The 26070-nt window shown below is 65.6% G+C and overlaps 7 protein-coding genes across 7 annotated transcripts; 5 read left to right on the top strand and 2 right to left on the bottom strand.

Annotated features, from left to right (window-relative positions):
- Positions 1–655: 655 nt before the first annotated feature.
- EMIHUDRAFT_46014 (hypothetical protein) lies at positions 656–1099 on the bottom strand (the record flags this gene model as incomplete). The annotated part of the gene is made up of 1 exon (XM_005785617.1): positions 656–1099. A coding segment is annotated over one exon (444 nt), but the record flags the coding sequence as incomplete, so codon positions are not given.
- Positions 1100–2078: 979 nt separating this feature from the next.
- EMIHUDRAFT_352485 (hypothetical protein) lies at positions 2079–3352 on the top strand. The gene is made up of 2 exons (XM_005785616.1): positions 2079–2793; positions 2866–3352. The coding sequence occupies exon 1, from the start codon at positions 2096–2098 to the stop codon at positions 2345–2347; it is 252 nt and encodes an 83-aa protein (XP_005785673.1). The 5' UTR covers positions 2079–2095; the 3' UTR covers positions 2348–2793; positions 2866–3352.
- A 186-nt stretch (positions 3353–3538) lies between these two features.
- On the top strand, positions 3539–7392 carry EMIHUDRAFT_462652 (hypothetical protein; the record flags this gene model as incomplete). Its single annotated transcript, XM_005785615.1, has 12 exons — positions 3539–3670; positions 3850–3960; positions 4004–4126; positions 4156–4227; positions 4273–4376; positions 4682–4787; positions 5285–5389; positions 5817–5843; positions 6071–6151; positions 6225–6263; positions 6711–6879; positions 7015–7392. The coding sequence occupies 12 exons, from the start codon at positions 3539–3541 to the stop codon at positions 7065–7067; spliced, it is 1122 nt and encodes a 373-aa protein (XP_005785672.1). The 3' UTR covers positions 7068–7392.
- A 6534-nt stretch (positions 7393–13926) lies between these two features.
- On the top strand, positions 13927–16155 carry EMIHUDRAFT_434122 (hypothetical protein). The gene is made up of 9 exons (XM_005785614.1): positions 13927–13982; positions 14065–14101; positions 14171–14213; positions 14473–14512; positions 14691–14940; positions 15014–15078; positions 15152–15260; positions 15332–15378; positions 15569–16155. Exons 1-9 carry the CDS (start codon positions 13962–13964, stop codon positions 15914–15916), a joined length of 960 nt encoding a protein of 319 aa, XP_005785671.1. The 5' UTR covers positions 13927–13961; the 3' UTR covers positions 15917–16155.
- Positions 16156–18591: 2436 nt separating this feature from the next.
- Positions 18592–20970, bottom strand: EMIHUDRAFT_449368 (hypothetical protein). Its single transcript, XM_005785613.1, has 7 exons — positions 20891–20970; positions 20590–20689; positions 20315–20523; positions 19994–20240; positions 19743–19793; positions 19478–19523; positions 18592–19195 (listed from the first exon to the last, which is right to left on the bottom strand). The coding sequence occupies exons 1-7, from the start codon at positions 20894–20896 to the stop codon at positions 18988–18990; spliced, it is 867 nt and encodes a 288-aa protein (XP_005785670.1). The 5' UTR covers positions 20897–20970; the 3' UTR covers positions 18592–18987.
- A 1509-nt stretch (positions 20971–22479) lies between these two features.
- On the top strand, positions 22480–22749 carry EMIHUDRAFT_63398 (hypothetical protein; the record flags this gene model as incomplete). Its single annotated transcript, XM_005785612.1, has 1 exon — positions 22480–22749. One exon carries the CDS (start codon positions 22480–22482, stop codon positions 22747–22749), a length of 270 nt encoding a protein of 89 aa, XP_005785669.1.
- Positions 22750–23878: 1129 nt separating this feature from the next.
- On the top strand, positions 23879–25551 carry EMIHUDRAFT_352479 (hypothetical protein). The gene is made up of 5 exons (XM_005785611.1): positions 23879–24300; positions 24377–24715; positions 24782–24976; positions 25092–25176; positions 25244–25551. Exons 2-5 carry the CDS (start codon positions 24614–24616, stop codon positions 25282–25284), a joined length of 423 nt encoding a protein of 140 aa, XP_005785668.1. The 5' UTR covers positions 23879–24300; positions 24377–24613; the 3' UTR covers positions 25285–25551.
- Positions 25552–26070: the final 519 nt, after the last annotated feature.

The following is a 26070-nucleotide window of genomic DNA, read 5'->3' as shown; positions in this document are numbered from 1 at the left end:
TTGGGGGGGGGGGGGTCGGCGACGGTGGCACGTTGACGCACGAACTTACGCACGAACATGATCTCGCATCGCGCGCCTGGACATGCCACACACGTCTAGTCCATGCGCGAGAGACCGTCATCGAGCCCCCAGCCCCTCGAGCCTCGTCATCGACAGTCGCCGCGGGAAGCGGGATCCGTCCGCCGCCGACGTGTTTTTATGTCGTTGGTGGCGCAGAGCGTGCGCGCCAGCGCCACAACCGCCCCGTCCCCCGCGTCCCCACCCCCGCGAATACACGCACGCGCGCACCGACGCCGCAAGCGCGGGGCGCGTCCACCCCCGCGAACACACGCGCGCACCGAGCAAGCGCGGGGCCAGAAGCCCCACCGGAGGGGAGCTCAAAAAGAAAAAAAGCCGCACTAGTGGAAAAAAAGGAAATACAACTCGATGCAAACTGGTGGCGGACACGCAGCACACGCACTAGGACACGCAGCTCCCAGAGCGATAGGCCGCGCGCTCCGTCCGTGCTCGCGGCTGGTGCTCGGTCTCGCCCCGGTCCCCGCCCTCTCTAGAAGTCGTCGCGCTTCCAGTCCCACCGGGCCGGCTCCACGGCCCTGACCACCGCGGAGGCGCCTCGCCCAGCGCCGGCACCGCCTCGGGGCTCGACTCGCAGCCGGGTGCCCATCAGGTCGTCGATGAGGGAGAGGGCGGCTGCGTAGTTTCCGGTAAAGTACCGGTGGTGGTCGTCGTGGAAGCGCGTGCCTCCAAACCCAGGCAGCATCCCAAAGCAGTCGAGCGGCGCGGGCAGGTCATACCCGGAGTGGTCCATCACACCCTGCGCCTGCACGAGGGCGAGCCAGCACCACCAGGCGCGCACCGGCAGGCCGTACAGCCGCACCCAGAGCAGAGGCCCCGCCATCGCGCCCGCGGCCTGCAGCGCCATTTCCGCCGGGTGCACCGCGTGGGACGTCCACGCGAAGGGCGCCGTGAACTTGTGGTGCGGCTTGTGGACACTCGCGTACAGCCACGGCACCTCGTGCAGCGTGCGGTGGTAGCAATAGAAGGAGAGGTCGTGCAGCACGAACCACGCCAACGCCGTGAACGGAGCGCTCGCCAGCGGCGGCGGCTGAGCGTCCGAGGGGAAGAGGAGCCGGAGCAGCGGCGACGCGGCGAGGACGGCCGGGAGCAGCCACGCAAAGTTGAGTACGACCATGCGCTTCGCAGCCGCGACGTCCTGTCGAGGCGGGCTCGGCTGGATGCGCCACCGCGTCGCGAAGCCGGAGCGGTCGAGGACGGCAAATGGGAGGCAGGCGGCGAGGTAGGAGCCGAGGAGGACGGCGTACGTGCCGACGCCGTAGTGGAGGAGGACAGAATAGCTCCACATGGAGGGTGCGAAATCGATAAACCGGCGTAGCCAGAGCCGGGCCGGGGAGCAGCGAGAGTGCTCCACGTGCTTGGACGTACGACGCGTCCTGAGTGTGAACGGAGATTGGATGAGCGCCCGGCGAGATGGGTCCCGGAGAGGGTTCCCTGGGTGTGGGGGGGCGGGCATGGGATCCGGAGAACTGGTTTTTTATATCTGCGATTAGCCTCCTGTCGGCATGCAGGGACTTCCGCTGACACTGCTGTTCGCTGGCGCGGTGGCCTGGCGCGCCGGCGTCGCCGCGCCCGCGAGGCCGAGCCTTCCGCACAGCCACCATCAGCGGCGCGGCTCGCCGCTCTCCTTTGCGGTGCCGCCTGACGGAGAGAGCGATGCGTTTGGGCAGGCTCCGCAAGCGCCGCAGCAGCAGCCACCTCCCTTTGTTTCGTCGGACGAGGATGAGCTGGCCGAGGAGGAGGAGGGCGGCGCGCTGCCGGGGAGCGGTCCGGCCTCGCCGGACGAATGGGGACTCGTCCGGCGCGCAGCGCTCACCGTCGGCATGGTCGTGCCGGCGCTCGTCCTCGCGGCGTCGCTGCAGCGCGCCGGCGAGAGGGCGATCAGCGAGGCGGACAGGCGAGCGATCGTGGAGGCGATCCGGGAGGACGTGGCGGTGCTGGAGGGGTACGCGGAGACCGCCGCCGCGTATCGCGTGCGGATAGGCCTTTGCGGCCGCGGCCGCGGCGAGCTAATTAGTTAATGGTTAATCAAGTGCTCGGGTGCGGTCGCATAGGCCTCGACGCGGATCGCGACGCCGGAGACGGCGAGGGAGGAGAGGGGAGGGGGAGAGACACCCGCCACGAGCAGCGCGTGCTCACAATCCTCCGGCTGTGGGTAGGCGACGGCGAGCGGTTGGTCGTCGCTCCCACGGCCGATTCGCCAGAGAGGCTGCGGTTGGCGGTGCAGGAGTACCGGAGGCCGTGGACAGAGACGCTGCCGTGGAGGAGGTGACAGGCGGAGGCAGGAGCGAGGAGGACGGCGCCGGATTTGGACAGCAGGACGTGGCGATGCCCCAAGTTGGGATGCGACACGGACATCTGCGACGGCCGACTGCAGCAGCGGCAGCGAGGCCTCCGCCGGCGCCGCGAAAGGCTACACCGTGCACGGGAGGGGTGGTGGAGGGGCGCGGGGGGGCGCCGGAGGCTGTGTCATGTGAGCGGTTGCCTGTCGGCGCGCGCGCGCACAGCACTGTTCGCGATGGGTTCGGCTGATGCTCAGGCGAGGAGGCGCGGCATAGGTTGTCAGACTTGTACAGTTTCGCGCGGGGCGAAATTTCTTTTTTTAAGCACGTCGAGAGGTGTCCGTTTGTATTTATTTTGATACCCCTGCTTTTGAAGCCACGCATCGAAGCCCAGCACCCGTTTCTCGTACTGCGCGCTAACCCGCTGCTGCCGCTCCTATAAAGACAACCACACGTGTGAGCCTAAGGGAGCGGCGTGCTCTGCCCGCACCGCCGCACCATCACGCGCCTTGCCTTGGAAGCTGCCTGCCTGGAGCCACACCTGGAACTTGCCGTGGTGCTCGGCGTCGTTTGTGTAGTCCTTGCGTTGCGGCATCGATGCGACCGACAAAGAGCCCGCTGGGGTCTCCCTTGCGATTGCCTCGGTGCCCCGCCAGCGTGCTTTTGTCATCATGCTGTCGTGCCTCTCCGCAGCCGCCGCGCTACCGCGGCCTCCGCCGCGGAAGGTGGCCCGCGCCTTCGCGAATCCCGTCTTGCGGCTTTTGCCGGATGCCCACCGCTTGGCCTCATTGCGGGGGCGGCCACCGGGCCGTGCCGTGGCCGCCCCCGTAGCTCGCGAAGCTGCGAACCGGGCTGCGTCCACTGCGCCGCGCCGGCGCGCCGCGACCGTCGGCCCCCGGACTCGGTTCTTCGCGGCCTGCGCCGGAGAGTTGGCGGTCGTGCGCTGGGTGGTGATCGTCATCTGTCTGCTCTGCTGTGCTTCTCGCTCGTGCGTCCTTGGACTTGTGCTGACCTCCTTTCACCTCCTGCTCTCCTATGCCACGTGGCTGTGTGTGTTTGGGTTTCTATGTTTGCGATTTGGATTTTGGATTTTCCATTCCACTTTGTTTATTTATTTCCAGAAAATCGCACGTCTCGGCGCTGCCCGCCTCTCTCTCCATCTTCGCAGCCGCCCAAGCGCCATGCCTGCTGAGCCTGCCGCCGCGCATGCGGCCGAGAAGCCGCCGCTCACGTCGGACTACCTCGACTGCGCTCAGCTCCGCTTCTCCCTCGGCTGCACCACCGTGGCCGACAAAGCGCCGCTCAAGGCGCAGGTACGTGCTCGGGCGGCGCAGAGACCGCACGGGCCGTCGCCCCCGCCGTCGTGGCCGCCGCGGCACGGCCGCGCCTTGGCCTCGCGCCCTCGCCGCCTCTCCGCCGCGCCACGCCTCACCAGCCTCAGCGAGGAGACCTGACACCGCCCGCCCGCTCCGCCCCGCCCGCTCGCCCGCAGCTGCTGAAGCAGATCGAGGAGAAGGAGATGGCGCCCTTCTACCGCGCCACCTGCGAGGCGCTCGGCTGGGAGGCGACCGCACCGCTCGCGCAGCGGCGGAGGAGGAGCCTTGTGCGCCCCTTCTTGGGACCTTCTCGAGACTTTCTCTCTGCAGGCGGATGCCGCTCTGCTCGCGAAGCTGGAGGCGGCCAACGCGACGGAGCTGGCGCGGCTGAGCGACGCGATCAAGACGGCCGAGGAGAGCGGGGGGAGCGCGGGGTGTGTGGAGCGGCGCCTAGTGCTCACGCCCTCTCTTGCTGTGACCAGGAGAGCGAGGGGGAGTCGGAGATTTGCAGCGCGATGCTGGCAAAGGCGGAGCTCCTGGTGCGGACCGGGAGGGTGCGCTCAAGACAGCAAGAATGAGGGTGGGGACGCTGCTGACAGGCGGAGTTCCTGATGCGGATCGGGGAGCGGGCTAAGGCGCTCGCGGCGCTGGAGGAGACGTACGCCAAGACGGTCGGCTCTCGGAGCAGCGGCCGCTCTGCAATGTGCCTTCCACCGGTCAATCGTTTGAAGTGCCCCACAGGTCCGCAGCGTGTGGACCTTCTGCTTCTGTGGTTGGCCAGTGATAACTGAGGAGTCCACTACTGGCTGCACAGGTCGGCCTCGGCCCGAAGCTCGACCTCCTCCTTACCAAGCTGAGGCCCGCTCTCTCTTCCCTCGTCGACGAGGAGCTACGTGCGTTCTTTAATGATTAAAAGTATCAATTGATCAGGCTCGCTCTCTCTTCCTGCATCAGCAAGGAGCTGACGTGTGCTACTTATGTAGTGATTACTGCTCATTGACCAATCAGGCTCGCCCTCTTCTTCGACGACAAGAAGCTGACCGCGGACACCATCGACGCTGCCAAGGGCCTGCTCGACCAAGGCGGGGACTGGGAGCGGAGGAGCCGCCTCGAGGTGCACGGTGTGGCCGTCTGCGAATTAATGCTTAAGTAGTGGCTGGGAGTGAACAGGAACCGGCTCAAGGTGTACGAGGCGGTCTTCCACATCTCGACACGCTCGTTCAAGAAGGCGGCCGACCTCGACTCACCTATGAGTTATGAGTTACTATTAATTATTAACCAAGTATTAACCAACAGGCGGCTGAACTCTGCTCCTCGACTCTCCACCTATTAGCTATTAATTACGAAGCATGTATTAATCAGCAGGCGGCCGACCTGCTCCTCGACTCGGTCGCGACCTTCACCGCGACGGAGCTGATTTCGTACAACACACTAACTGGTAATGAATTAATAATTAATTAATCAGGTCGCGACCTTCACCGCGACGGATCTCGTACAACACACTAACTAGTAATGAATTAATAACTAATTAATCAGGTCGCGACCTTCACCGCGACGGAGTGATTTCGTACAACACACTAACTGGTAATGAATTAATAATTAATTAATCAGGTCGCGACCTTCACCGCGACGGAGCTGATCTCGTACAACACGTTCGTGCTGTACACCGTCACCACGTCGCTGCTCTCGCTGCCGCGCGCCGACCTCAAGAGCAAGGTCATTAGTAATAATTAAAAATTAATAATACTGGAGCGCCGACCTCAAGAGCAAGGCGAGGACTGATGAATTATTAAGTTAGCGAGGACTAATGAATAATTAAGTTGATAGTAATTAATACTAGTGCGCCGAACTCAAGAGCAAGGCGAGGAGGATCTCTGAATGATTAATTATTAATTATTAATCACTATTCAAGTAGTAATGAAGACCTCAAGAGCAAGGCGAGGAGGATCTCTGAATGATTAATTATTAATTATTAATCACTATTCAAGTAGTAATGAAGACCTCAAGAGCAAGGCGAGGAGGATCGCTGAGTCATACTCAGTCCGTGGCTCTTCTGTGTAACGACTCGCTCTCTGCAGGTGAGAGAGCAGTCACACTTGACTGTGACTCAGCTGTCTCAGCAGTGTCCTCTCGCTCCCTGCAGGTCATCGACGCGCCCGAGATCCTGCAAGTGTTGGGCGAGATCCCGCACCTCGCCAACCTGCTCAACGGGCTGTACGAGTGCCGCTACCGCACGCTGATGGAGGCGCTCGATTAATAATTAATAATAATTAATAGTAATTAATAATCACGAGTGCCGCTACCGCACGCTGATGGAGGCGCTCCTCGGGATGCGTTCATCAAGTAGTTGTGATCGATTGGTGACGAGTTGAATGGGTTGTTGTTATTGCTGCGGAGGCGCTCGTCGGGATCGTCGACTCGCTCTACGCCGACCGGTACATGCACGCGCACACGCGCTTCTACTGGAGGGAGCTGCGGGTGCCCGCTTGCAGCCCGGGTCCTCGAGCCGCTCCTTAGTCAATTAATGAACGAATTGTTAATTCACCGCCAGGTGCTCGCGTACAACCAGTTCCTCGAGTCGTACCGCTCCGTCTCCCTCGCCGGCATCGCAGCCTCCTCTTGAGAGCCTCTCTCCTGACGGAACAGCAGATCACTCACCGGGGAGCCCTGCCGCAGGCATGGCGACCTCCTTCGGAGTCTCGGCGGACTTCCTCGACAAGGCGCGCTCCGGCTCCAGTCATAGCTAGTCCTTGATCGAGGGTTCACAATTCACATTTGATTGGGAAAGGAGCGCTCCGGTTTCAGTCATAATGAATCCTCGGTAATGGTCAAACATTTGATCTGGCAAGGAGCTCTCCGGCTTCATCGCGGCGGAGCGGCTCTCGTGCAAGATCGACAAGGCGAGCCGTGGCCGCCAAGCGGGCGGTGCCGGCAGAGACGCTCATCTTTGCGAGACTGTGCTTCTCAGGTGAACCTGGTCGTCTCGTCGATTAATTAAGTATTAGTTATGAACTTCACGTAATTAGCTTAATCTCAGGTGAATCTGGTCGTCTCGTCGACGCGGCCCGACAAGCAGTCGGCCCAGTTCCACTCGGCGATCAAGCAAGGCGAGATCTGCACGAGAGTGCTGCGAGATTGTTGCGAGATTGTGCCCGGCTCCGAGATCAAGCAATGCGAGATCTACGCCGCGAGAGCCGCTCGAGAGGGTGGCCGAGATTGCGCCGAGATCAAGCGCCGAGCAACCGGTTTCGGACGCCAACTCAGCTGCTCAGCGAGTTCGCTGCTGCCCAGGCGACCTGCTCCTCAACCGGCTAATGAACTATGAGTTAACTATTAATTAGGCGACCTGCTCCTCAACCGGCTGCAGAAGCTGTCGCGCGTCATCAACGTCTGACGACGGAGCAAGGCACGCAGCGACGCACAGTCCGCCGGGCTCGCCTCCGTGAGCTCCGCAGCACCGGCGCGCCCCCTTCCGCGCTTTGAGCTTCCGGTCCCGCTCCGTCTCTCTTGAACGCTGTTCTGCTGTTCTCGCCAACTGCCAGTTCCTTCCGAACAGTTCTCTGACGTGCAATGACACGCACCCTACCTGACTCGAATCGCCCGGTGCGCCGGTGCGTTTGTTGCTGGGCTGTCACACCCCGTTCCGCTTGGAGAACACAATGCCCAGCGTCCTGACCGGAGTCCGAGAGCCATGTTATGTACGGCTTTAAAGGGTGTGGATGCTGGGTTGACGGAAATCGGGGGACGCGACCCACTTCGCCACGTAGGGACGTCCGCCGCAATTCGGACAATGTCTAGTCCCAACACGCGCCACATGACGCCCACCGCCGCCGCGTCGGTCGGCGCGCGCCGACGCCGACCATCACCACCGACCGACGGCTCGCACGGCCGTGCGGTGAGCAAAAATTTGGGTCGCTGCGCGCCTGCCGGATGCTCTGCGACGTCTGGACGCTCGCCAGAAACGCCAGGAAGCTTGCCTTCCACCCCTGGGCCCGAGGGCGAACGGCAGTGGTCGGCAGCCTCTGCAACGCTCCGATCGGCTCCTCGACCTCATCGCCTGCGACGAGCCAGCATGGCTCGTCGCTCGACGGCAGCCTGCCCAGTATGCTCTCGGCATTCTGTACAGCCTCGCCAGGCTCTCTGTGACGGCCTGCAGGGCCGGCGCGGACCGCCTCGGGCGCGATGGCCCTCCTCAGTACCTACCCCTTCGATGCCTGTCGGCTCTCCAATCTCGTCGCCGGCGGCAGGCCCGCATGGCGCGCTGCTCGATGGCAGCCTGCTCAGTACGCCTTGGACAGTGACTTCTGCCTCGCTGCTCTTACTGCAGCCGCCTCCGGGGCCGGCGCCGGCCGCCTCGCTTCGCCAGTGCTGTCTACGCCGGCGACACGCGTGTCGGCTCGCCGCCCGCGTCGCCCGCGGCGGGCCCGCATGGCTCGCCGCTCGTCGGGAGCGTTCCCAGCAGGCTGTGCAGGGCAGTCTGCCTCACTCAGGGCGCCGCCGCCGCTGCGCGGGGCCGCCACCGGCGCTGCTGCCGTGAACACTGCCGCCGTGTACGTCACCATCGCCTCTCTTCGTCGCCGATCTCGCCGACGCCGCTCGCCGCTCGCCGCCGCCCTGCCCTGCCCTGCCCTGCCCTCGCACAAACTCCCCCCCCCCCACACACACAAAACACCTTGCCCCTGCCCTGCGCCTCACGCCTCGCATCCCACCCGCGCACGACCCGCGCCCGCGCCCCCACGCCCCTCACCTCGCGCCTCACGCCTCCCTCCCCACCCTCTCAGGCATTTCTCCTCCCTGCTGCTCGCCGACGACTCCTCCCCCCGCATGACCGACGACTACCCGTCCTTCGGCGACTCCTCCCTCTTCGGCGCCAACGCCTACTACCCGTTCGGCCCGGTGAGGGGCGGGAGCGCAGCCATTCCAACGGCTGGAGAGTTTCTGAACGGCCGTGCATGCATCTGCATGCCGGCTTACTAAGAATGTCCCTCGCTCCTGCTCCTCTCTCGGAAGACGCGCGCCGGCCTGGGGGACTCGCTTGCGATCCCGCTCCAGCCAGAGGCCGCGTGAGGCGTGTGGGGCGGTGCACGCTGGGGCTCGGCCCCAAGTGCACTGGCCTCGCGTCTCGAGGGGAGGGCGGCTCGTAACTGAGGTTCGCCGTCAGAGACAGTCGTCCTCCCCTTCGGCGTGAGGTATGTTGTTGGCAAGAAGACAGCCAGAGCTCACGCACGATCACAACCACAGCGTTCATCAACCTCCGAGACTGGCAGACTGCAAAACAAAACAAAACAACCTCGGACTGCTCGCACGGCCGAGGGGGTGAGACCCATTGTTTGTGGGGTCACGGCGCACATGAAAAATTGTTCGAAAGTAATTTCGCCGCGGTCTGGGGCGTCCCCATGGCGAGAACCCCGTGGTGGGTGGCCCTGGCTGTGGTGCTGGGGCTGCCGCACAATGGCCGCGCGCAAGAGCAGATCTGCGGCTACCCATCGAGCGTGCACGCGTTCGAGCTCAGCAGCACCTTCTCCATCGACGGGTTCGAGCCGATGCAGCTCAGATCTGTCGGCGTGGGGTCGCAGGCGGACAACGCGCCAAACAGCCTCGACCTCGCGGACCAGAGATGCATCGACGGCGCCTGCCCGGTCTATCTGAAGGGCGATAACCTTCGGGGGCTCATCTCGAGAGCGGACGCGGTCGTTTCGGACCTCCGCTGCTTCTTCGGCACGCGGCTTGAGTGCGTCAGCGTCCTCTCACTCAGCGCCGACGGCGAGGAGCTCGTGTGCAACTCGCCGGTGCTGCCGGAGTCGTACACGATCACGCCGTTCGGTGTGCTCGTGCTCGAGCCTGGAGGGCTGGGCGGAGGCACGCTCTACTTGCCGACGGAGCTCGAGATCAATTTCTTCGACTCGTCGCAAACGCCCGTCCTCACCGAGCTCGAGCCGCCCTTCTCGGACATCCTCTCGTGGCCGCAGACTTTCACGGCGAGCCCCCGCCGCGACTCGCCCGAAGAGGGAGCCACACGCGCTTCGCACGAGGCGGCCACTGTGGGCGTGCGCCTAGCGTGCGCCTAGCTAAGGGGGTACTAGACCCTTAGCCTAGCGTGCGCCCTCCGCTGAGCGCCTCCTATAAGCGCCTCCTAATACAGTAGCCTCCCAAGCGCCCCTCCGGAGCTGCGGCCGCCGCAGGTGCGAGGATACAATCTGGGCCCCGGCAGCCCCCGCAACGACGGCTTTCGGATGCTGCTCTGCATGTGGAACGACGAAACGCCCGCCGCGGCGGAGCAGGGACAGTACTTGCCGCTCGAGCGAACGGTAGGAGACGACATCGCGCAGATCGAGTGCCCGGCGCCCGCGCAGCCGCTCGGGCCTGGCCAGTCGGCCCGGCTGCGTGTGTCGCTCGGCGGCAGCGAGGGGGCGTTCAGCGAGCAGCCAGGCTTTCCGCTGCCTCGTATACTTTGACGAGCGACGCAAGCCGACGCTCGTCGGCCACGTCGAGGGCGAGTCGGCCGTCTACGGCCACACCGCCGGCGGCGCGCTGCTCGTCCTGATCTTGTTCTCTTCCTCGATTCGACCTTCCGCGATCTTCCTCGACTCGACCTGATGCTGAGTTCCCGCACCAGCCTGCGGACCAGCGCAGCTCAGTCAGTGGCAGTGTGCGACCAGGGCCAGTGGTAGACAGTGGACGTGCGTGAGGCTGCTCTCTGAGCGATGACACTAGCAGGGGCATCATGATTGCCATCGGAGTCACTTGTATTACGACGCCGCCACGCTCGCAAGGGCCGCCTAAGCGCCTAAGCACCCTAAGCACCCCCCCCGCTCAGGCCGCTTAGGCGCTTAGGCGAGTGACGGCCGGCTGCCCGGGGCCCGGCGTGCCTCCGGGTGGGGTGAGCGCCTGGGAGAGCCACTCTGCAAGTGGTGTGCGAGCGTGTAGCCTTTAGCGTGCAGTCGGCCGTAGGTGGGGCTCTTGCGTACCTTCCCGTAAAAGGAGGACTCTGCTGGTTAGGGTTTGCGATGAGGAGCGACCCGATGGGTTTCTTGGAGGTTAGTGCACCACGTTTTCCCCGGTGTACCTGTGTTAGTGCCAGTGCGCGCCAGTCCCGTGCCCACGGCCACCGAATTCTTTTTCGGAAACAAGAAAACGCTGGCCGCCGGCCCCGCTGTCGCTGGCGCCCGCTCTTCCTCGACACCGGCGCCGCTGGCCATCCCGCATGATCCCTCCGCTGCTGATCCCGCGGCGACTGCTTCACGCGCTGCTGGCCATCCCGCTCGGCCGGTGCATCGTTCTCGCGCTCGAGACCGCGATTGCCGTCTGCGTCGCCTTTTTCCTCTCGACCGCCCGCTCGACTGTGCGCCTTTCTGCGGCGCTTCTGGACGCGCAACCGCCGCCGCCGCCGCTGCTTTCAGCGTCGGACGTGGTGGCGCACCTTCCGCTCGTGGCGCGCTTCTTCATCTTTTACTTTCCGCTCGGCCAGTCGATCGGAAAGCTCACCACCGCCCTCCTCGCCCTCGGGCTGCAAGTGCGTTTCTGGACTCGCCGTTCCTGCACCTCATAGACGAGACACCACACGGGTCGCAGCTGACTCGCACGCGCGTCGCGCCGAACAGTGCTCGCGATTCCCCTTCTTGTGAAGCAGGTGCCTCGCACAGTCGCTTCGGCGAGCGTCGCCCTGCTCCTCGCGCACTGCGCTCTGCTGCCGCCAGGCTAACCTCTAACCCTAACCCCATACCCAACCCCGACCCCAACCCCGACCCCAACCCTAACCCTAATCCCAACCCCACCCCCTACCGCCAGGCTCTCCCCCGCCGCTCGAAGCCGCCTCGTGGGCGCCGTACGCCCGCTCCCCTCTGCACGAGGCTCGGACATGTCCCGGACATGTCCTGGACATCTCCTCCAGGCGCCGTACGCCCGCTCCCCTCTGCACGAGGCGGCCTCCGCAGGCGACAGCCCCGCCGTCCTCTCTCTGCTCGCGTCTGGATCAGACCCGAACCGCGGTGTCTGGCTCGGCTCTTGCGGCCTGCTGCTCTCGGAGGACATGTCCGGGACATGTCCGGGACATGTCCACAAGGTGTCTGGCTCGGCCCTTGCGGCGTGCTGTACTCTGCCACGCCTCTCGCCGCGGCGGCTGCAGGCGGGCACGGCGGCGGAGGCGGAGGGAAGGGGTTCGCGGAGTACACTTGAGAGGGGCTGGGCTACAGGCGGTCACGCGGCGGTGGCGGAGGCGCTGCTGGCTAGCGGCGCCGACCCGTCCTTGCAGCGACCCCCTCGCTTGGAAAAAAGAGTGTAACGCCTCCCTCCTCTGCGCGTAGGCGCAGACCCGTCCTTGCGGCGAACCATCGGCCCGTGCGGCCTCGCGTCCTCCTCGCCGCCGCTGTACATTGCGGTGAGGGCGACGGAGGTGGCGCCGGAGGGGGGCGAGGCGGTGGCGGCGGCGCTGCTGCGCGCGGGCGCAGACGCGGCGGAGGCGCACACAGTGGCTATGGGCGCGTCTGCAGCAGGGAGGCGGCTCTGGTGTGTGTGTGTGGACGGCGTCTCTTCACACCTCGGCGGTGTGAACCAGGCGTGTTCGTGCGGGAGGCGGCGCTGGTGGCGGCGGCGGCGCTTGCGGCGACGTGGAGAGCGAGGCTGTCGATCGGTTGTGAGCGTCCCTTGATGGCTGCCGGTGTGAGCAGGCGCCGCCACGCGAGGAGAACGAGCTGCTCCCGGTGAAGCGAGCGGAGGAGGAGGAGGAGGAGGAGGAGTCGGAGGGCGAGGAGGAGGCGGTGGCGGTGGAGGCGGAGGCGGCGGTGGCAGAAGCGGCGGCGGCGGAGGCGGTGCAGGAGTCAGGGGAGGCCGAGGCGGCGCAGGTGGCCTCTTCGATGAGCGGCGGCAGGGGCGGCGGAGGCGGCGGAGGCGGCGGAGGCGGCGGAGGCGGCGGAGGCGGCGGAGCGTCTGCGCCTCCCTTCCCAGCGCCGTGATGAAGTTGAGTTGAGACGCGTTGGTCTTTAGTCTGGCCAACCTTGCGGACGCGCGCGGCAGCCGCGGCGACGGTGCGCCGCTTTAAGCTCGCCGCCAGCCCCCCTTTCCCTCTCGCCTTTAGCGGCTCAGTGGCGGAGGAAGGGGAGGTGTGACAGTGAGAGTGAACGGACTCAGGTTCGCCTCTTGCTCGCCTACCCCCTACCCCCTACCCCCTACCCCCTACCCCCTACCCCCTACCCCCTACCGGACTCAGGTCCGCACCTTGCTCGCCTCCGGTGCCGACCCCTCCTCGCCCTCGACGCGGCTGTCCGGGGTCATCGCGAGCGGCGCTAGTCCCATCTGACCGCTGTCGTGCCTTGACCCCGTCCCTCACTACGCCATGCCTCACTTTCTTTGTCAGGCACGGCGCTGTCTGCCGTGTGCCGCGCCGGGTCAGCTTCGGAGGCGAGATCTAGCCGAGATCTAGCCGAGATCTGCCCGCGATACAGCCGAGATGTACCCGAGATACAGCCGAGATACAGCCGAGACATATCAGCGGAACGCGCCTCGGTTCACACCTCGCGCCGCCTCTTCACACCTCGCACTCTCCACACCTCGCACTCTTCACACCTCGCACTCTCCACACCTCGCTCTCTCCACACCTCGCACTCTTCACACCTCGCACTCTCCACACCTCGCACTCTCCACACCTCGCACTCTCCACACCTCGCACTCTCCACACCTCGCACTCTCCACACCTCGCACTCTCCACACCTCGCTCTCTCCACACCTCGCTCTCTTCACACCTCGCACTCTCCACACCTCGCGCCCGGGGGTGGCAGGCCCTCCCTCTCGCGCTGCCTCTCCTCGCCGCCGGCGCGGACCCGAACACGCTGGCGTGGAACTTCGGGGCGAAGGCGAGATGCCTCGATCAGTGAATCATGCCTCGGTCAGTGAAGTAAGAGTTCTCAATTAAGACGCTGGCGTGGTACTGCGGGGCTAAGGCGGCGCCAGCGCTGCCGGCGTGCCTCGACGCAATGCTCGGCGCGGCGGCGGCGCGGCGGCGGCAGCGGCGGCAGGTGGCGAGGGAGGCGGCGGAGGCGGCGGAGGCGGTGGAGGCGGCAGGGGCGGCGGGGGCGGCGGAGGCGGCGTGGGCAGTTGGGAGGAGGAGAGCGGTACGGCGGCTGGCCCGCTCGGGGCGAGGGGTCGGCGGAGTTGGCGGCGGAAGGAGGGAGGGGCGGGAGGAGGAGGAGGCGAGGGAGCGGGCGGCGGAGGCGGTGGCTGCTGCAATGATCAGGATGTCGACTGGTGGTTGAAGTAATAGGAGGAGGAGGCGATCGAGCGCCTGGCGGTAGCGATGCTGTCCGCGGGCGCGCAGGCGCACTTTGCTGTTGAGGGCCGACGGCGGGTGGTACTTTCTCGGAACGTTCCCGCAGGAGCCCGCTCCTTTTGCTCCTCAGGCGCACTTCACGTTTGAAGGCCGACTCGGCTTCTTCGGCGCAGTGCCGTCGCGGACAACGCAGCTGCTTCCAGTGAGCTGATCAGCGAGAGGTTTGAGTCCTTCAGGCGCAGTGCAGTCGTGGACACGGCAGCTGCTCGCCAACTCAAAGTGGGCCCTCCTCTTCCGCACCTCGCGCCTCGCACCCCCGCTTGGTCACACCGCACCTCTTCACACCCGCTCCCCGCTTGTTCACACCGCGCCTCTTCACACTTCGCAGCTGGGCCCACCCCGCCGCTTGTTCACACCGCACCTCTTCACACCTACCAGCTGGGCCCACCCCGCCGCTTGTTCACACCGCACCTCTTCACACTTCGCAGCTGGGCCCACCCCGCCGCTTGTTCACACCGCACCTCTTCACACTTCGCAGGTGGGTCCACCCCGCCGCCGTGGCTGCGACGCACTGCTGGGCGAGAGGTAGCCGAGACGCAGCCGAGAGGTGGGCGAGGTTCGCTCCAGCGCGTTGCTCGTGGCGCACTCGCTGTGAAGAGCTCGACACACCCCATGCCCATTCCTGCACCAGCCGCGCCCCCACCCCTCCGCCTCCGGTGTGAAGAGACGTCTCTTCACACCTCCAGCTGTGAACAGGCCAGCCCCCTCCCCTCCGCAACTGCCTTCGCCCCCCGCCTCGCCTCCTCCCGCCACCGGCCTGTCAGTCCGAACGGGACCTTGCTGCCTGTGCCGCCGCCGCGCCGCCCGCCCGCCGCGTGCCGCTTGTTTGAGGCGCTGATCGGCGGCGGCGGCGGTGCCGGCGCGGCCCTGCAGCGGGGCGAGGGGGCGGGAGGGTGGTGCGGCGGCGGGGCGGGCGGGCATGGCTGCGTGCCGCGGCTGCAGAACGGTCTGCCGTCGGTGGCGAGGAGGGCGTGGGGGAGGGTGTGGAGCTGTGAACAGGGAGGTCCAGCTGTGAATAGGCTCGACGTCGGTGGTGTGGAGGGCGTGGGGGATGCAGCTGCAGCTCTACGACCCCCTCACCAACGCAGCCGCCGACGCCGCCGCCCGGCCGACGCAGCTGTGAACGGCGCCTCTTCACAGCCGCGGGGTGTGAGCAGGCGACCACCTATGCCGTCGACTTGCCCGAGCACGCCGCCACAGCACTCACCGCGGCCTCCTACATCCTCCTCCTCCTCGCCGCCGCAGTTATCGCCACCATCTCTCTACGCGCCCCCGCCGCCGTCCGTCCGCACGCAGCCGTGAACGGCGCCTCTTCACGGCGGTGTCGCTGTGAATAGGCGCACCGCCACCCGACGAGCCGCCCTACCCGCTCGGACACTACCAGGCGCACGCCCCACACCTCGGCTGCACTTCGGCGGCACCTCGGCTGCACCTCGGCTGCACCTCGGCTGCACTTCGGCTGCACTTCGGCTGCATCGCAGCCGCATCTCGGCCACACTGTTGCGTAGCCGGGGGCGAGTTGCACCTCGCCTGCACCCTCTGGCCGCACCCCACCCCCCGGCCGCTACGTCCAGGCGCCGCCGCCGCAGCCGAGGGCTCGCGCGGACGCGGCCGGCTTGGCGCGGGAGCGGCGCTTGCTTACGGTCGAGCAGAGGAGGAGGAGGCGGCGGCGGTGGGTGCGGGCGCTGCGGCACTGGGGTTGCCGCGCTCTGGCAGGGCTGCTGCTGCTGCTGCTGCTCGCGGCCGCCTTCGCCGCCGTGTACGCGCTGGCGCTAGGGCTGGTGCTGCTGCTGTCGCAGGCGGCCGTGCACGGACCCGCGCTCTACCGCACCGTCTCGTCGCTGCGCAACTACTCGCCACACGCCGTGCTGAGCGCCGGCGTGCACGCCGCGTCGCTCGGAGCCGCTCCCGGCGCGGGATGACGCATTCGCAGGTAGGCTGCGGACCGGTGTTTTGCGGGGCCCAGCAGCCCGCACGCAGGATGACGCGCGTCGCATGGCGTGTACCGGTTACAACCGAGAGCGATGTGTCGTTGCGTTGTGGTTTGACGGGCGCGGATCATGTTCTTTCTGTACCCAGCGCCCCGCTGTGGGGGCGTGTGCTCTGTGCTTCTGCTTGAAATTGTGGTCATTGTACGTGATCAGTGAGAGTCTCTAGCATCCATCCCCCCCCCCCCCGCCGCCGCCGCCGCCGCTGCCCCCCCGCGCCCGGCGTGCGCCGACGCCGCGCGCGGAGACCCCTTTGCTTGAAATAAATCGTAAATAAACGAAACGGCTCGTTTATGTATCTTAAAGAGGGGATGCGAATGTTTTGGACGGAGGGTGGACGCGTCCAGGAGGGGTCGGGGGGGGTCGACCAAAAGCGTGACAGCTGCGGAGGGGCTGGAGAGCGAGTCGTAACACATCGGAGCACATCACAACGCCCCTTGCTAGCGACGCCTGTGCGGCGATGATGCCGCAGGCGGCGACCGCGGAGCACCGCGGGGACGGCGTCGACCGGCGGAACGCCCACCACGAGCGATTGGGGCCCGCGAGAGGAGCGAGCGCGAGGCGGGAATGAGGCGTTCGAGCCGCCGGGCCGGACGAGGAGGGGGCGGTGGAGCACGTGAGCGCGTCCGTCGTGCTCGCGGCGGTGGAGGAGAGCGGGCCCAACTACCTGCTGCCGAAGGCGCCGGAGCCGGTCAAGTCGCGCCGGAAGCGGCTCATGGTGGACGCGGCAGCAAGGCAGGCGGGTCAGGCGATCCTCGAGACGGGCACGCGGGTCGAGAGATCTTCGGGGAGGAGGAGAGGTGGTGGCCAGCGACCATCATGGAGCGGACGGAGGACACCGACGGCCGGCTCGTGCACCGCGTCCAGTACACCAACTTCGAGGGCGACCGGTACTGGCACGTGCTCGACGACGAGCAGTGGCGCAGGGTGGCGGACACGGGGCCAGAGCTAGACCTAGATCTCTATCGTTCGAGTACATGTATCGCGTTGTCCGTTGAAGCCGAATGCTGTGTGCTGACCTTTAAAAATGGGCGACGCACGAACACAGAGGCACAGTGCGCACCCGCAAGAAATGTGTGTAATGCGCCCAATTCTTTTTTGCACGAATTCTTTTGACCTTGGGCTAAAGTACGTACGGTACGACGCTCGACGGCAAACGGAAAGTAAGAGGAAGGGCAACAGGTCCTCGCCCGTGCGGTCTTTGTGCAGGGGTTCTTTTTGATACCGGAACATGGTCGTGGGGCATGGGCCCTACTGCGAGGAGGGAGAGGGAGGTGGGGGGGAAGGAGAGAGGGGGCCCCGGGGGGAGGGGAGTGTGACCTGTGAGGGGTACGGCTACGGGGGCGAGGGCATGGAGGGGGAGAGGAAGAGCAAGGGCGAGAGGTGAGGCCGCCAGCGAAGCGTTCGGCATCGATGTGGAGGTGTCTCGGCCTTGCCCCACCACACACTCAAGGGGCTCCTATCAACCGGCGCACTTCTGAGTACGCCCGTGTGCAGGATGTGACACCCCCAACAGTAGTTCAAACCGTTGTCGAGGGCACGGACGACGACGATGATGATGACGACGACGGCGGCAAAGTCAAAATCAACCACGTCGGGACCTTTGATGTCGAAGTCTTTGCTCCCGTCGTTTCGGTCTTGTGGCTGTACCGCCCACTTCACATTTTGCAGGGTGGAAATCGAGGCGTTTCAATAGGTCATCGGCCTTGTTAGCCTGCTGTTGCTGGCTTGCCTCTGCTGTTATCTTTATAAGAAGCTGCACGTCGAGGAACGCCCCCCCACCCCCACCCCCTGCTCCCCGTGCACTCTGACTCTACAAAGCCCCCCCTGTGGCAGGTGATGCACGCGCAACGGGCGAACCGGGAGCAGTCAAACTGGCGGGAGGAGATGGCGACGACGCACGTCGCAGTGCCGTCCCTCCGGTCCGAGCGGGCAGCTGAAGGAGGTGGTCCGGACGCTCCGCCGGCCCTCTCCGTTCCCGAGCAGGAGGCAGGGGCTGAGCTCGCCACAGGAGACGAGCTGGATGACGCTATGGTCGGAACAAAAGCGGTGGCGACTGAGGCGGCGGCAGCGGGGACAACGGTTGCGGAGGTTGCGGAGGCGGAGGGTGCGGCGGTGGAGGCTGCGGTGGAGACCTCCGTGGCCGATTCCGTTGCGGTGGCTATCCCTGCGGTCGGAAAGGCCGACGTGGAGACAGACGTGGAGACGGTTGAGGCGGTCGAAGACTCTGCTGCAAAGACCCCTAAGTTCGGAGAGGCCGCGGTGGAGTCCGCGGTGGACGAGGCTGAGATGAAGCCGCCAGCTCCTAAATGACCCAACGACTCGCGACTCGTGGACACACTCACAACAGCCGATGTTGTTCACTTTTCAGTTGCGGTGGTTTCGCTTATGGTATCTGGTGTAGCCCGGCGTTTCCCCCGCGTTGACCGTTGTAGCACACACATGCGCCTAATCTGTAATCAAAGCCCCGTTGCGCGACCCGACCGCGGCCCGCCTGCGGCTGCGCATCGTGTTGCTTGTTGGCGAGGGTTGCCCCCCCTTGCCCCACCAGCACCACTCTTTTTGTGCGCACATCGATGTGTTGCTGATGTGTTGACGTGAGAGAAATTAACCTTACCTTACCTTACCAACCTACCTGCCGTGAAGCTCCCCGCCGTGTCCGGACAGTCCTGACTGACAGAGACAGTCTTGACAGAGTCTTGACATGAGTCCTGACAGAGTCGGACAGAGTCCTCACAGAGAAGCTCCACACTAAACCGGGGCCCTCAGAGCCCCGAGCGTTGGCCGACGTCCCCACAAGTGCAACGGTAGGAGGATTGACTCACCTCCAGACTACTGAGCAGAGAGATTTGACTCCACCAGGGGAGGTGGCATGGCGGACTGCGGAGAGCAGGCAGGGAAACTACCCTTAGCGCTCCGGAGAGCACCGGTGCAGTCATGCCGTGGCCTGCGTGGGGAGCATCGCCAAGGAAACGCGCCCTTTCCGCTGCCGCATCTCAGCCCTCCTACTCGAGCGCGGCGCTGCAGGCGAGGAGGAGCCACGCCGAGGTGACTCCGTCGGGGTAGGCAAAGGTGCGCAGCCGCAGCGCAAGCCTGGCGCGCGGCGCCTTGCACTGCAGCACGCCGGCAGCCCCGGCGGCGGTGGCGAGGTGGCGCGCCATCGCGGCGGGTCTCGCGTGCGTAAAGTGGGCGGGGTAGCCGCGGAAGGTGTGCCTAAGCCCGGCGTGGACATGTCGGGGACGTGTCCTGGACATGCCCGTATGGCGGGTGGGGCAGCCGCGGAAGGGTGTGCCTGAGCAAGACGCGGCACGGACATGTCATGGACATGTCCTGGACATGCCGGGTGTTAGGTGCTGTGGCCGTTGAAAGGAAGGCAGGTGCCCGGTCGGCATGCAACGCTTAGGAAGTGTCTCGGAAGAGTCTCGGAAGTGTCTCGGAAGTGTCTCGGAAGTGTCTCGGAAGTGTCTAGGAAGTGTCTAGGAAGCGTCTGTGTGCCCGGTCGGCGTGCAGCGCTTGACGGCGAGCTGGAACTCCGGTGCGCCTGCAGGGCGGTTCAGAGAGGGTTCAGAGAGGGTTCGGAGAAGTCTACGCCGCGTCAGGGTCGCCGGGAGGGAGGGGCACCTGAAAGGTAGCTCAGAGAAGGTTCAGAGAAGGTTCCACCTCTGTCAGGGTTGGCCGGCCGGAGGAAGGGTCGCCAAGTGTGGCGCCGCACTGCGCCTATTAAGTAATTACTTTGAATAATTACTTTAAATTACGTCGCCAAGTGTGGCGCCGCACTGCGCCTCCAGCTCGTACGAGTGGAGAGCCGGGCCTGGCGTACAACTTCACATGTCACTCACGGCTACTGGACTGCGCCTCCAGCCGCGTAGAGGGCGGGGCCGAGGACTCGAGGGCGCATCTCGGCGCATCTCGGCGCATCTCGGCTCATCTCGGCGCATCTCGGCGCATCTCGGCGCATCTCGGCGCATCTCGGCGCATCTCGGCGCATCTCGGCGCATCTAGTGGTCGGGCCGAGGGTTGACTCGAGGGCGGTGTCCCAAGAGGTCGCCAGGCCGAGCGACGCGCGGTGCGCCTCCAGCCTCCGGCGCAACTGCGCCTCCAACGCAACCTCCCGGCCGACCCTGCCGTCCTGCGACGCCGGGGCCGTCAGCCGCGGCGCCGGTAGCGGCGTGAGGCGCCGCAACAGCGCAGGGTCGATCGCTCTCCAGAGCAGCGGCTCCCCGAGGGCGAGGGAGGAGGAGGAGAGGGCGTCGTCCTCCTGCTCACGGCACGGAGCTGTGAAGAGACGCCGTTCACAGGGGGCAGGGGGGGCGGGAGGAGAGGGAGGTGCGCCTGAAGGTTGGCGTAGAAGGACTCGTGGTTGAACGCGCAGCCGATGGACAGGTAGGGAGAGGCGGCAGGCGAGCCCGGCGCGTGGTGATACCTCGCGCCCGAGGCCGGGTCCCAAAAGGTGAAGCTGCCCTGCTCTGCGGCGCTCATCACCCAGACGCGCGGCCCCGCCTCGTCCTTGCCCACGGCGACGTACGCCTCCAGCCCGAAGCCTGTTCACACGCGCAGGCTGTGAACAGAGCTCGCGGCGGCTGCTGTGAAGCCGTCCAGCCGGAGGCCGAGCAGCAGCGAGCAGAGCAGCACCGCGAGCTCCTCCGCCTCGCCGGCACGCCTCGCCAGCGTCGCTCCCATCGACTGCCACACATCCGTCCCTCCGACCTGTCAACTAATTACGTTTAATTAACTACTTTGAATTAATCGACTGCCACACGTCCGTCCCTCCGACCTATTAACTAATAACGTTTAATTAACTACTTTGAATCAATCGACTGCCACACGTCCGTCCCTCCGACCTATTAACTAATTACGTTTAATTAACTACTTTGAATCAATCGACTGCCGCACGTCCGTCCCTCCGACCGGCATCGCCCTCTCCCACCGCAGCAGAGAGACAAAGTGCGCAGCCTGCGCCGCGCTCTCCAGCAGCCGGCCGGAGTCGAGCGGCCGCACGAAGCACGTCACTGGCCGCTGCACGCCAAGCTCGCTCAGGGCAAACAGCTTGACCGGCCGGCGGCCAAGGGAGGCGGAGGAGGAGACGTAGTCGGCCCACCACGCCTAATTAATTACTTTTAACTCATTCCTTTGAATTAATTAGAGGAGGAGACGTAGTCGGACCACCACGCCTAATTAATTACTTTTAATGCATTCCTTTGAATCAATTAGAGGAGGAGACGTAGTCGGACCACCACGCCTAATTAATTACTTTTAATGCATTCCTTTGAATCAATCAGAGGAGGAGACGTAGTCGGACCACCGCGCCTTCGCGTAGCTGAAGAAGCGGCGCTCGGCGTCCAGCTCCGCCGCCTATGAATTGAAAGGAATTACTTAATGGGTAGCTTTTCATTGACAGTGCGCGGCGTCCAGCTCCGCCGCCCGCTCCGCCTTTAGCTGCGCCTCGACCGCACCCGCCTCGTGCAGCGGCGGAGCGGTAGGTCATCTCTCGGGCTGTCATGGGTGTCTCTCGGTTGTCATGGGTCGTGGGCACGGACAAAGAGCACCGCCAGCTCCTCGGCCCCGCCACCCCCTACCTCTCGGCCACATCTCTTCGCACCTCGTGCAGCGGCGGAGCGGGCGGCGCTAGCGGGGCGGGGAGGGGGTGCGGTGCGAGGAGGGAGAGCTGGATCTCGAGGCAGCCGACGGGCAGCTTGGACTGCACGCCTGTTCACAGCTCACCAGTGTGAAGAGGCGCGGTCAACAAGCCGCGGGTGGGCGGGAAGCGTGGTCTGCACGCCCGCGCCGCTCAGCTCGAGGGAGAGGGAGCAGGCGCCGAGGTGCAGCACCTTGCGCCACTCGAGCAGCAGCGAAGAGACAACCTCTTCCGCCTCCTCCTCCTCCTCCGCCTCCTCCTCCGCCTCCTCCACCACCGCCTCCGCCGCCTCCGCCTTCCCCCGCCAGCGGCGGCGGGACTGCAGCACCAGCAGGTAGAGCGGCTCGCGCCACGTCAGCAGCGCCTCGGCCTCCGCCGGCAGAGAGAAGACGAACCGGCCGGACAAGGCAGGCTCCGCCACCGCCGCCACTCGCGCGGTCGTGAAGCGCTCCCCGCCCATTTGCACGCAGACGCGCAGGCGGCCACCGCCCTCCTCAAAGGCGCGGCCGCCGTGCAGGCGCACTTGCAGCTGGTAGCCGCCGCCACCCACAGCGAGAGCAGGCGAACCATCCGACAGCGCTCCCAGCGCCGCCGACTCCACCGAGCCGGGTGACACGTCACAGCCGAGTCCGTCCGCCACAAGAAGAGCACGCAGCTCGTCGAAGACGCCGCGCTCCCGCAGGTGCGCCTTGATCCTCGCGGACAGAGCGCTGTTGCTCGCGGGCATCGAGGCGCGAACAAGGAGAAGAATTTGTCTGCGTGTGCTAAAAGAAAGAAAGAAATCACCCACTCGCCAAGGGCGTGTGCTCTTACGAATTCGTGCGCGAAAATTCTTTTCGCGCCGTCTGCTCGACATTCCACGATGGCCTCAGCGTCGCTGGCCTCCTACGACGACTCCAACATCTTTGCCAAGATCCTGCGCGGCGAGATCCCGTCCTACAAGATCTTCGAGACGGAGCACGCTCTCGCCATCCTCGACGCCTTCCCGTGCTGCGCTGGGCACTCTCTCCTCATCCCAAAGGCGTGCAGCCGCCGCTCGTGTCAGCCTCCCTGTCACAGCTCGGCCGCTGCCACACCACTCGCCGCTCCCACACCTCCGCCGCTGCCATTCAGCGAACCGTCGCCTAACTGACCCGCACCGTCCGCCGCACCTCTCTCTGCGCCTCCTCCCGCCTCAGCCCGCCTCCTCCCGCCTCCCCCCGCCTCCCCCCGCCTCCCCCCGCCTCCCCCCGCCTCCTCCCGCCAGGCGCCGTGCGTGTCTGTGCTCGACATGGCTCCCGACGTGGCGGCGAGCACGCTCGCCTCTCTGCCGCGGCTCGCGCAGCTCGTCAAGGCGGCGACCGGCGCGCCTGCTGTCAAGGTGCTGCAGAACAGCGGCGCCGAGGCCGGCCAGGTGCCGTCTCTGCCACAGCCGCAAGCTCATTCACGCGTGCCGCTGCGGAGGGCGTCCGCTCATGCCAGCGGCGTGTGGAGCAGGAGGTGTTCCACGCGCACTTCCACGTCGTCCCGCGGTTCGGTAAGGGAGACTCGAGCGAGCCTGGACCGATGCTGCCGGCCGAGGCGGCCGAGGCGACGCTGCCGTCAGAGGAGGGGAGGGGCGCATTGGCGAGCGGTCGCTGGTTGATGGCGAGACTCCAAACAGGCGATGCTGAAGAAGATGGAGGCTGCCGCGCCGCCGCCGCAGCCGTTCGAGCGCGTGCTGTCGCAGCTCGACTCTCTGATGGGCGAGATGAAGGCGAGATCGGGACGAGATCGGGACGAGATCGGGACGAGATCGGGACGAGATCGGGACGAGATCGGGACGAGATCGGGACGAGATCGGGACGAGATCGGGACGAGATCGGGACGGAGGTGGAGGCGAGATGAGACGCGGCTGCTGCGGTGGGAGGCAGAGCCGCCTTCCAAAAGACGCGGCGGCCTTCACGCCTTCTCCGCCGTGATCACGCCGGACCCGCCGTGAACAGGTCGGCTCCATCCTGCCGCCCGCCGCAGCGGCGCCGCCTCCCTCCTCCGGTACGCGTGCGGGGCAGCAGCCGCCGGCGGGCAAGGGAAGCGGAGGAGGAGGCAAGGGCAACGGAGGCGGCAGCGGCGGAGGCGGCGGAGGAGGAGGAGGCGGGGCGGAGGCGGACCCGGAGAGGGCGGCTGCTGCCAAGGCGGCGGCGGCGGCGGCGGCGGCGACGGAGACGCTGTTCACACACAGAGGGCGGGGTGGTGTGATCAGGCGGCCAAGGCGGCGGCCAAGGCTGCGGCGAAGGAGAAGGCGGCTGCGAAGGGCGGAGGCGGAGGCGGAGGCGGAGGCGGAGGCGGAGGCGGAGGCGGAGGCGGAGGCGGCGCTGGAATCGCGTCAGCCGCGGACGGGCTGTGAACGGCGTCTCATTCTCACAGCGGGCGGTGTGAGGTAGACGCGAGGGCGGTGGATGTGTCTTGGCTCGACATCCGCGTCGGCGTCATCACCGCGGCCGAGGCGCGAGAGATGCAGCCGAGAGGCAGCCGAGAGGCAGCCGAGAGGCAGCCGAGATGAGAGGTCTTTGGGTGGGTGTACGAGGGGTGTACGAGGGGTGTACGAGGGCGGTGGTGTACGAGGGCGGTGGTGTATGAGGGCGGTGGTGCGAGGGCGGTACGGCGCGGCGTCACGGCGCGTGCGGTGAGACCAGGCGCACCCGGAAAGCGACAAGCTCTACATCGAGATTAATTAACTATTAATTAATCACCTAATTAGCTATTAATCAGGCGCACCCGGAAAGCGACAAGCTCTACATTGAGACCATCGACCTCGGCGAGCCGGCCGGGCCGCGCCAGATCCTTTCGGGCGCGCGGGAGATGCAGCGGAGATGCAGCGGAGTTGCAGCCGAGATGCAGCCGAGATGCAGCGGAGTTGCAGCCGAGATGCAGCCGAGATGCAGCGGAGTTGCAGCCGAGAGACAGCCGAGATGCAGCGGAGAGACAGCCGAGATGCAGCCGAGATGCAGCGGAGAGACAGCCGAGCTGCAGCGCAGATGCAGCGCAGGTGCAGCCGAGGTGCAGCGTCGCTTCACGGCTCGTGGCGTGCACCAGGCTTGGCGCAGCACTTGCCCATCGACGCGGTGCGCGGCGCGCGCGTGATCATTAGTCACTTAATTAGGTGCTTACAGATGTGATTAATTAATCAGGTGCGCGGCGCGCGCGTGGTTGTGCTTTGCAACTTGGGCAGCAAGAAGCTTGGCGGCGTCGAGTCGCAGGGGATGGTGCTCTGCGCCAAGGGAGAGGGCGGCCTCTGTTTCGTCACCCCGCCCGACGGGTCGGCGCCGGGGGCCAGGGTGAGCTTCGAGGGGTTCGCGGGCGAGCCGGAGCAAAACCCGAAGAAGCTCGCCAAGAAGAAGGTCACGCGCGAAGATGCATCCGCCCGAGAGATGCCGAGAGTTGCTTGGACTAGAATGCGTGAGGCGCGAGCCCGCCCCTGGCGCAGGCGCCGTTCACACCTCGCTCTGTGAACAGGCGTGGGAGACATGCATGCCCGACCTCGCCACCGACGCCGAGGGCGTGGCGTGCTACAAGGGCGTCGCGTTCGCCACAGCCGAAGGCGGACGCGGCCGCCAGTTGCGCAGCGCTGTGACGGGGCGCCTCTTCACACCTCTGCCTGCGAGCAGGCAAGTGTACCGCCGCCGTCAGGGGCGCGCCGATCAGCTGAGAGGAGCTTCGGAGCGGCGCGGGCTGATGCAAGACCGGGCCAGCGCGGTAAGGTCAGGTAAGGTCAGGTAAACATCTCCACACAGGTGGACCAGCGCGGCTGCGCCCTCGCCCTCCAGTTCCACCCTACGGTGCGCCCACGCCGTGGCAGAGCGCATGCAAACCTAATAAAGTAACGCGAAACGGGAGACGCACAGCGAGGTCACCAAGCGAGGCGCGTGGCGTGTGCGTCACGTTTTTGCAGGTACCACGTGGGTTTTACCTCTCTAACAAAAAACATAAAATTCAAAAATAAAAACGGACACCTCTACTGTGAGATGGGTAAAAACGAACAGGTCCCCGCTGAAACATAGGTACCTATATTCTCTCAAACCTGATGGGCCACCTTCACCTATCGAAACGCCGCGGTCAAAAACTTATTATAAACACAAATTGATCACTCTCGGCGTTGGTCGCGTTTGTGGATTGTGCGCGATCGTTCTCCGTGACCGTGCGGTGCAAGCCGGCCTAAGCTACAGTTTGCGCCCTAGCCGTTGGAACGTTGCGTCGACGCTTCCTGGCAGGAGGGCGGGAGGGCGGTCCAGCGCCCAAGCACAACGCACCACCTCGTCCAGCAAGTGACAGGCGTTGCAGGAGCGAGGGCACTGGGAGAGCATGAAGGCCGGGTTGTCCTCGCAGCCGTGTCCATCGTAGGCGCCAACGTACCATGGGCAGCTGGGGTCCACGTCGGAGCAGTCCATGCAGCCGCTAGAGCCGTGCGGGCAATCGGGCCAGACTCGATCACGGT

This window comes from Emiliania huxleyi (genome assembly GCF_000372725.1).
Source record: "Emiliania huxleyi CCMP1516 chromosome Unknown EMIHUscaffold_16, whole genome shotgun sequence".
Taxonomy (NCBI): Eukaryota; Haptophyta; order Isochrysidales; family Noelaerhabdaceae; genus Emiliania; species Emiliania huxleyi.
Note: the sequence above shows the minus strand (reverse complement) of the source record. Positions and strands in the feature narration are given on the sequence as shown.

Coding starts and splice junctions, on each gene's coding strand:
- EMIHUDRAFT_449368 (XM_005785613.1), bottom strand. Junction 20,524..20,589: donor GCTCTGCTCGCTGCTGCTCG/GCCTCCGGCTGG, acceptor GCGTGTGAACAG/GCTTCGGGCTGGAGGCGTAC. Junction 19,196..19,477: donor AAGCGCTGCACGCCGACCGG/GCACACAGACGC, acceptor CGCCGGGCTTAG/GCACACCTTCCGCGGCTACC.
- EMIHUDRAFT_352479 (XM_005785611.1), top strand. CDS start 24,614: ATGCAGCGCAGGTGCAGCCGAGGTGCAGCGTCGCTTCACGGCTCGTGG. Junction 24,716..24,781: donor ACGCGGTGCGCGGCGCGCGC/GTGATCATTAGT, acceptor CGCGGCGCGCGC/GTGGTTGTGCTTTGCAACTT. Junction 24,977..25,091: donor AGAAGCTCGCCAAGAAGAAG/GTCACGCGCGAA, acceptor CTCTGTGAACAG/GCGTGGGAGACATGCATGCC.
- EMIHUDRAFT_352485 (XM_005785616.1), top strand. CDS start 2,096: ATGGTTAATCAAGTGCTCGGGTGCGGTCGCATAGGCCTCGACGCGGAT.
- EMIHUDRAFT_434122 (XM_005785614.1), top strand. CDS start 13,962: ATGCTGTCCGCGGGCGCGCAG. Junction 14,513..14,690: donor TGGCTGCGACGCACTGCTGG/GCGAGAGGTAGC, acceptor AGCTGTGAACAG/GCCAGCCCCCTCCCCTCCGC. Junction 15,379..15,568: donor ACCCGCTCGGACACTACCAG/GCGCACGCCCCA, acceptor CGCTACGTCCAG/GCGCCGCCGCCGCAGCCGAG.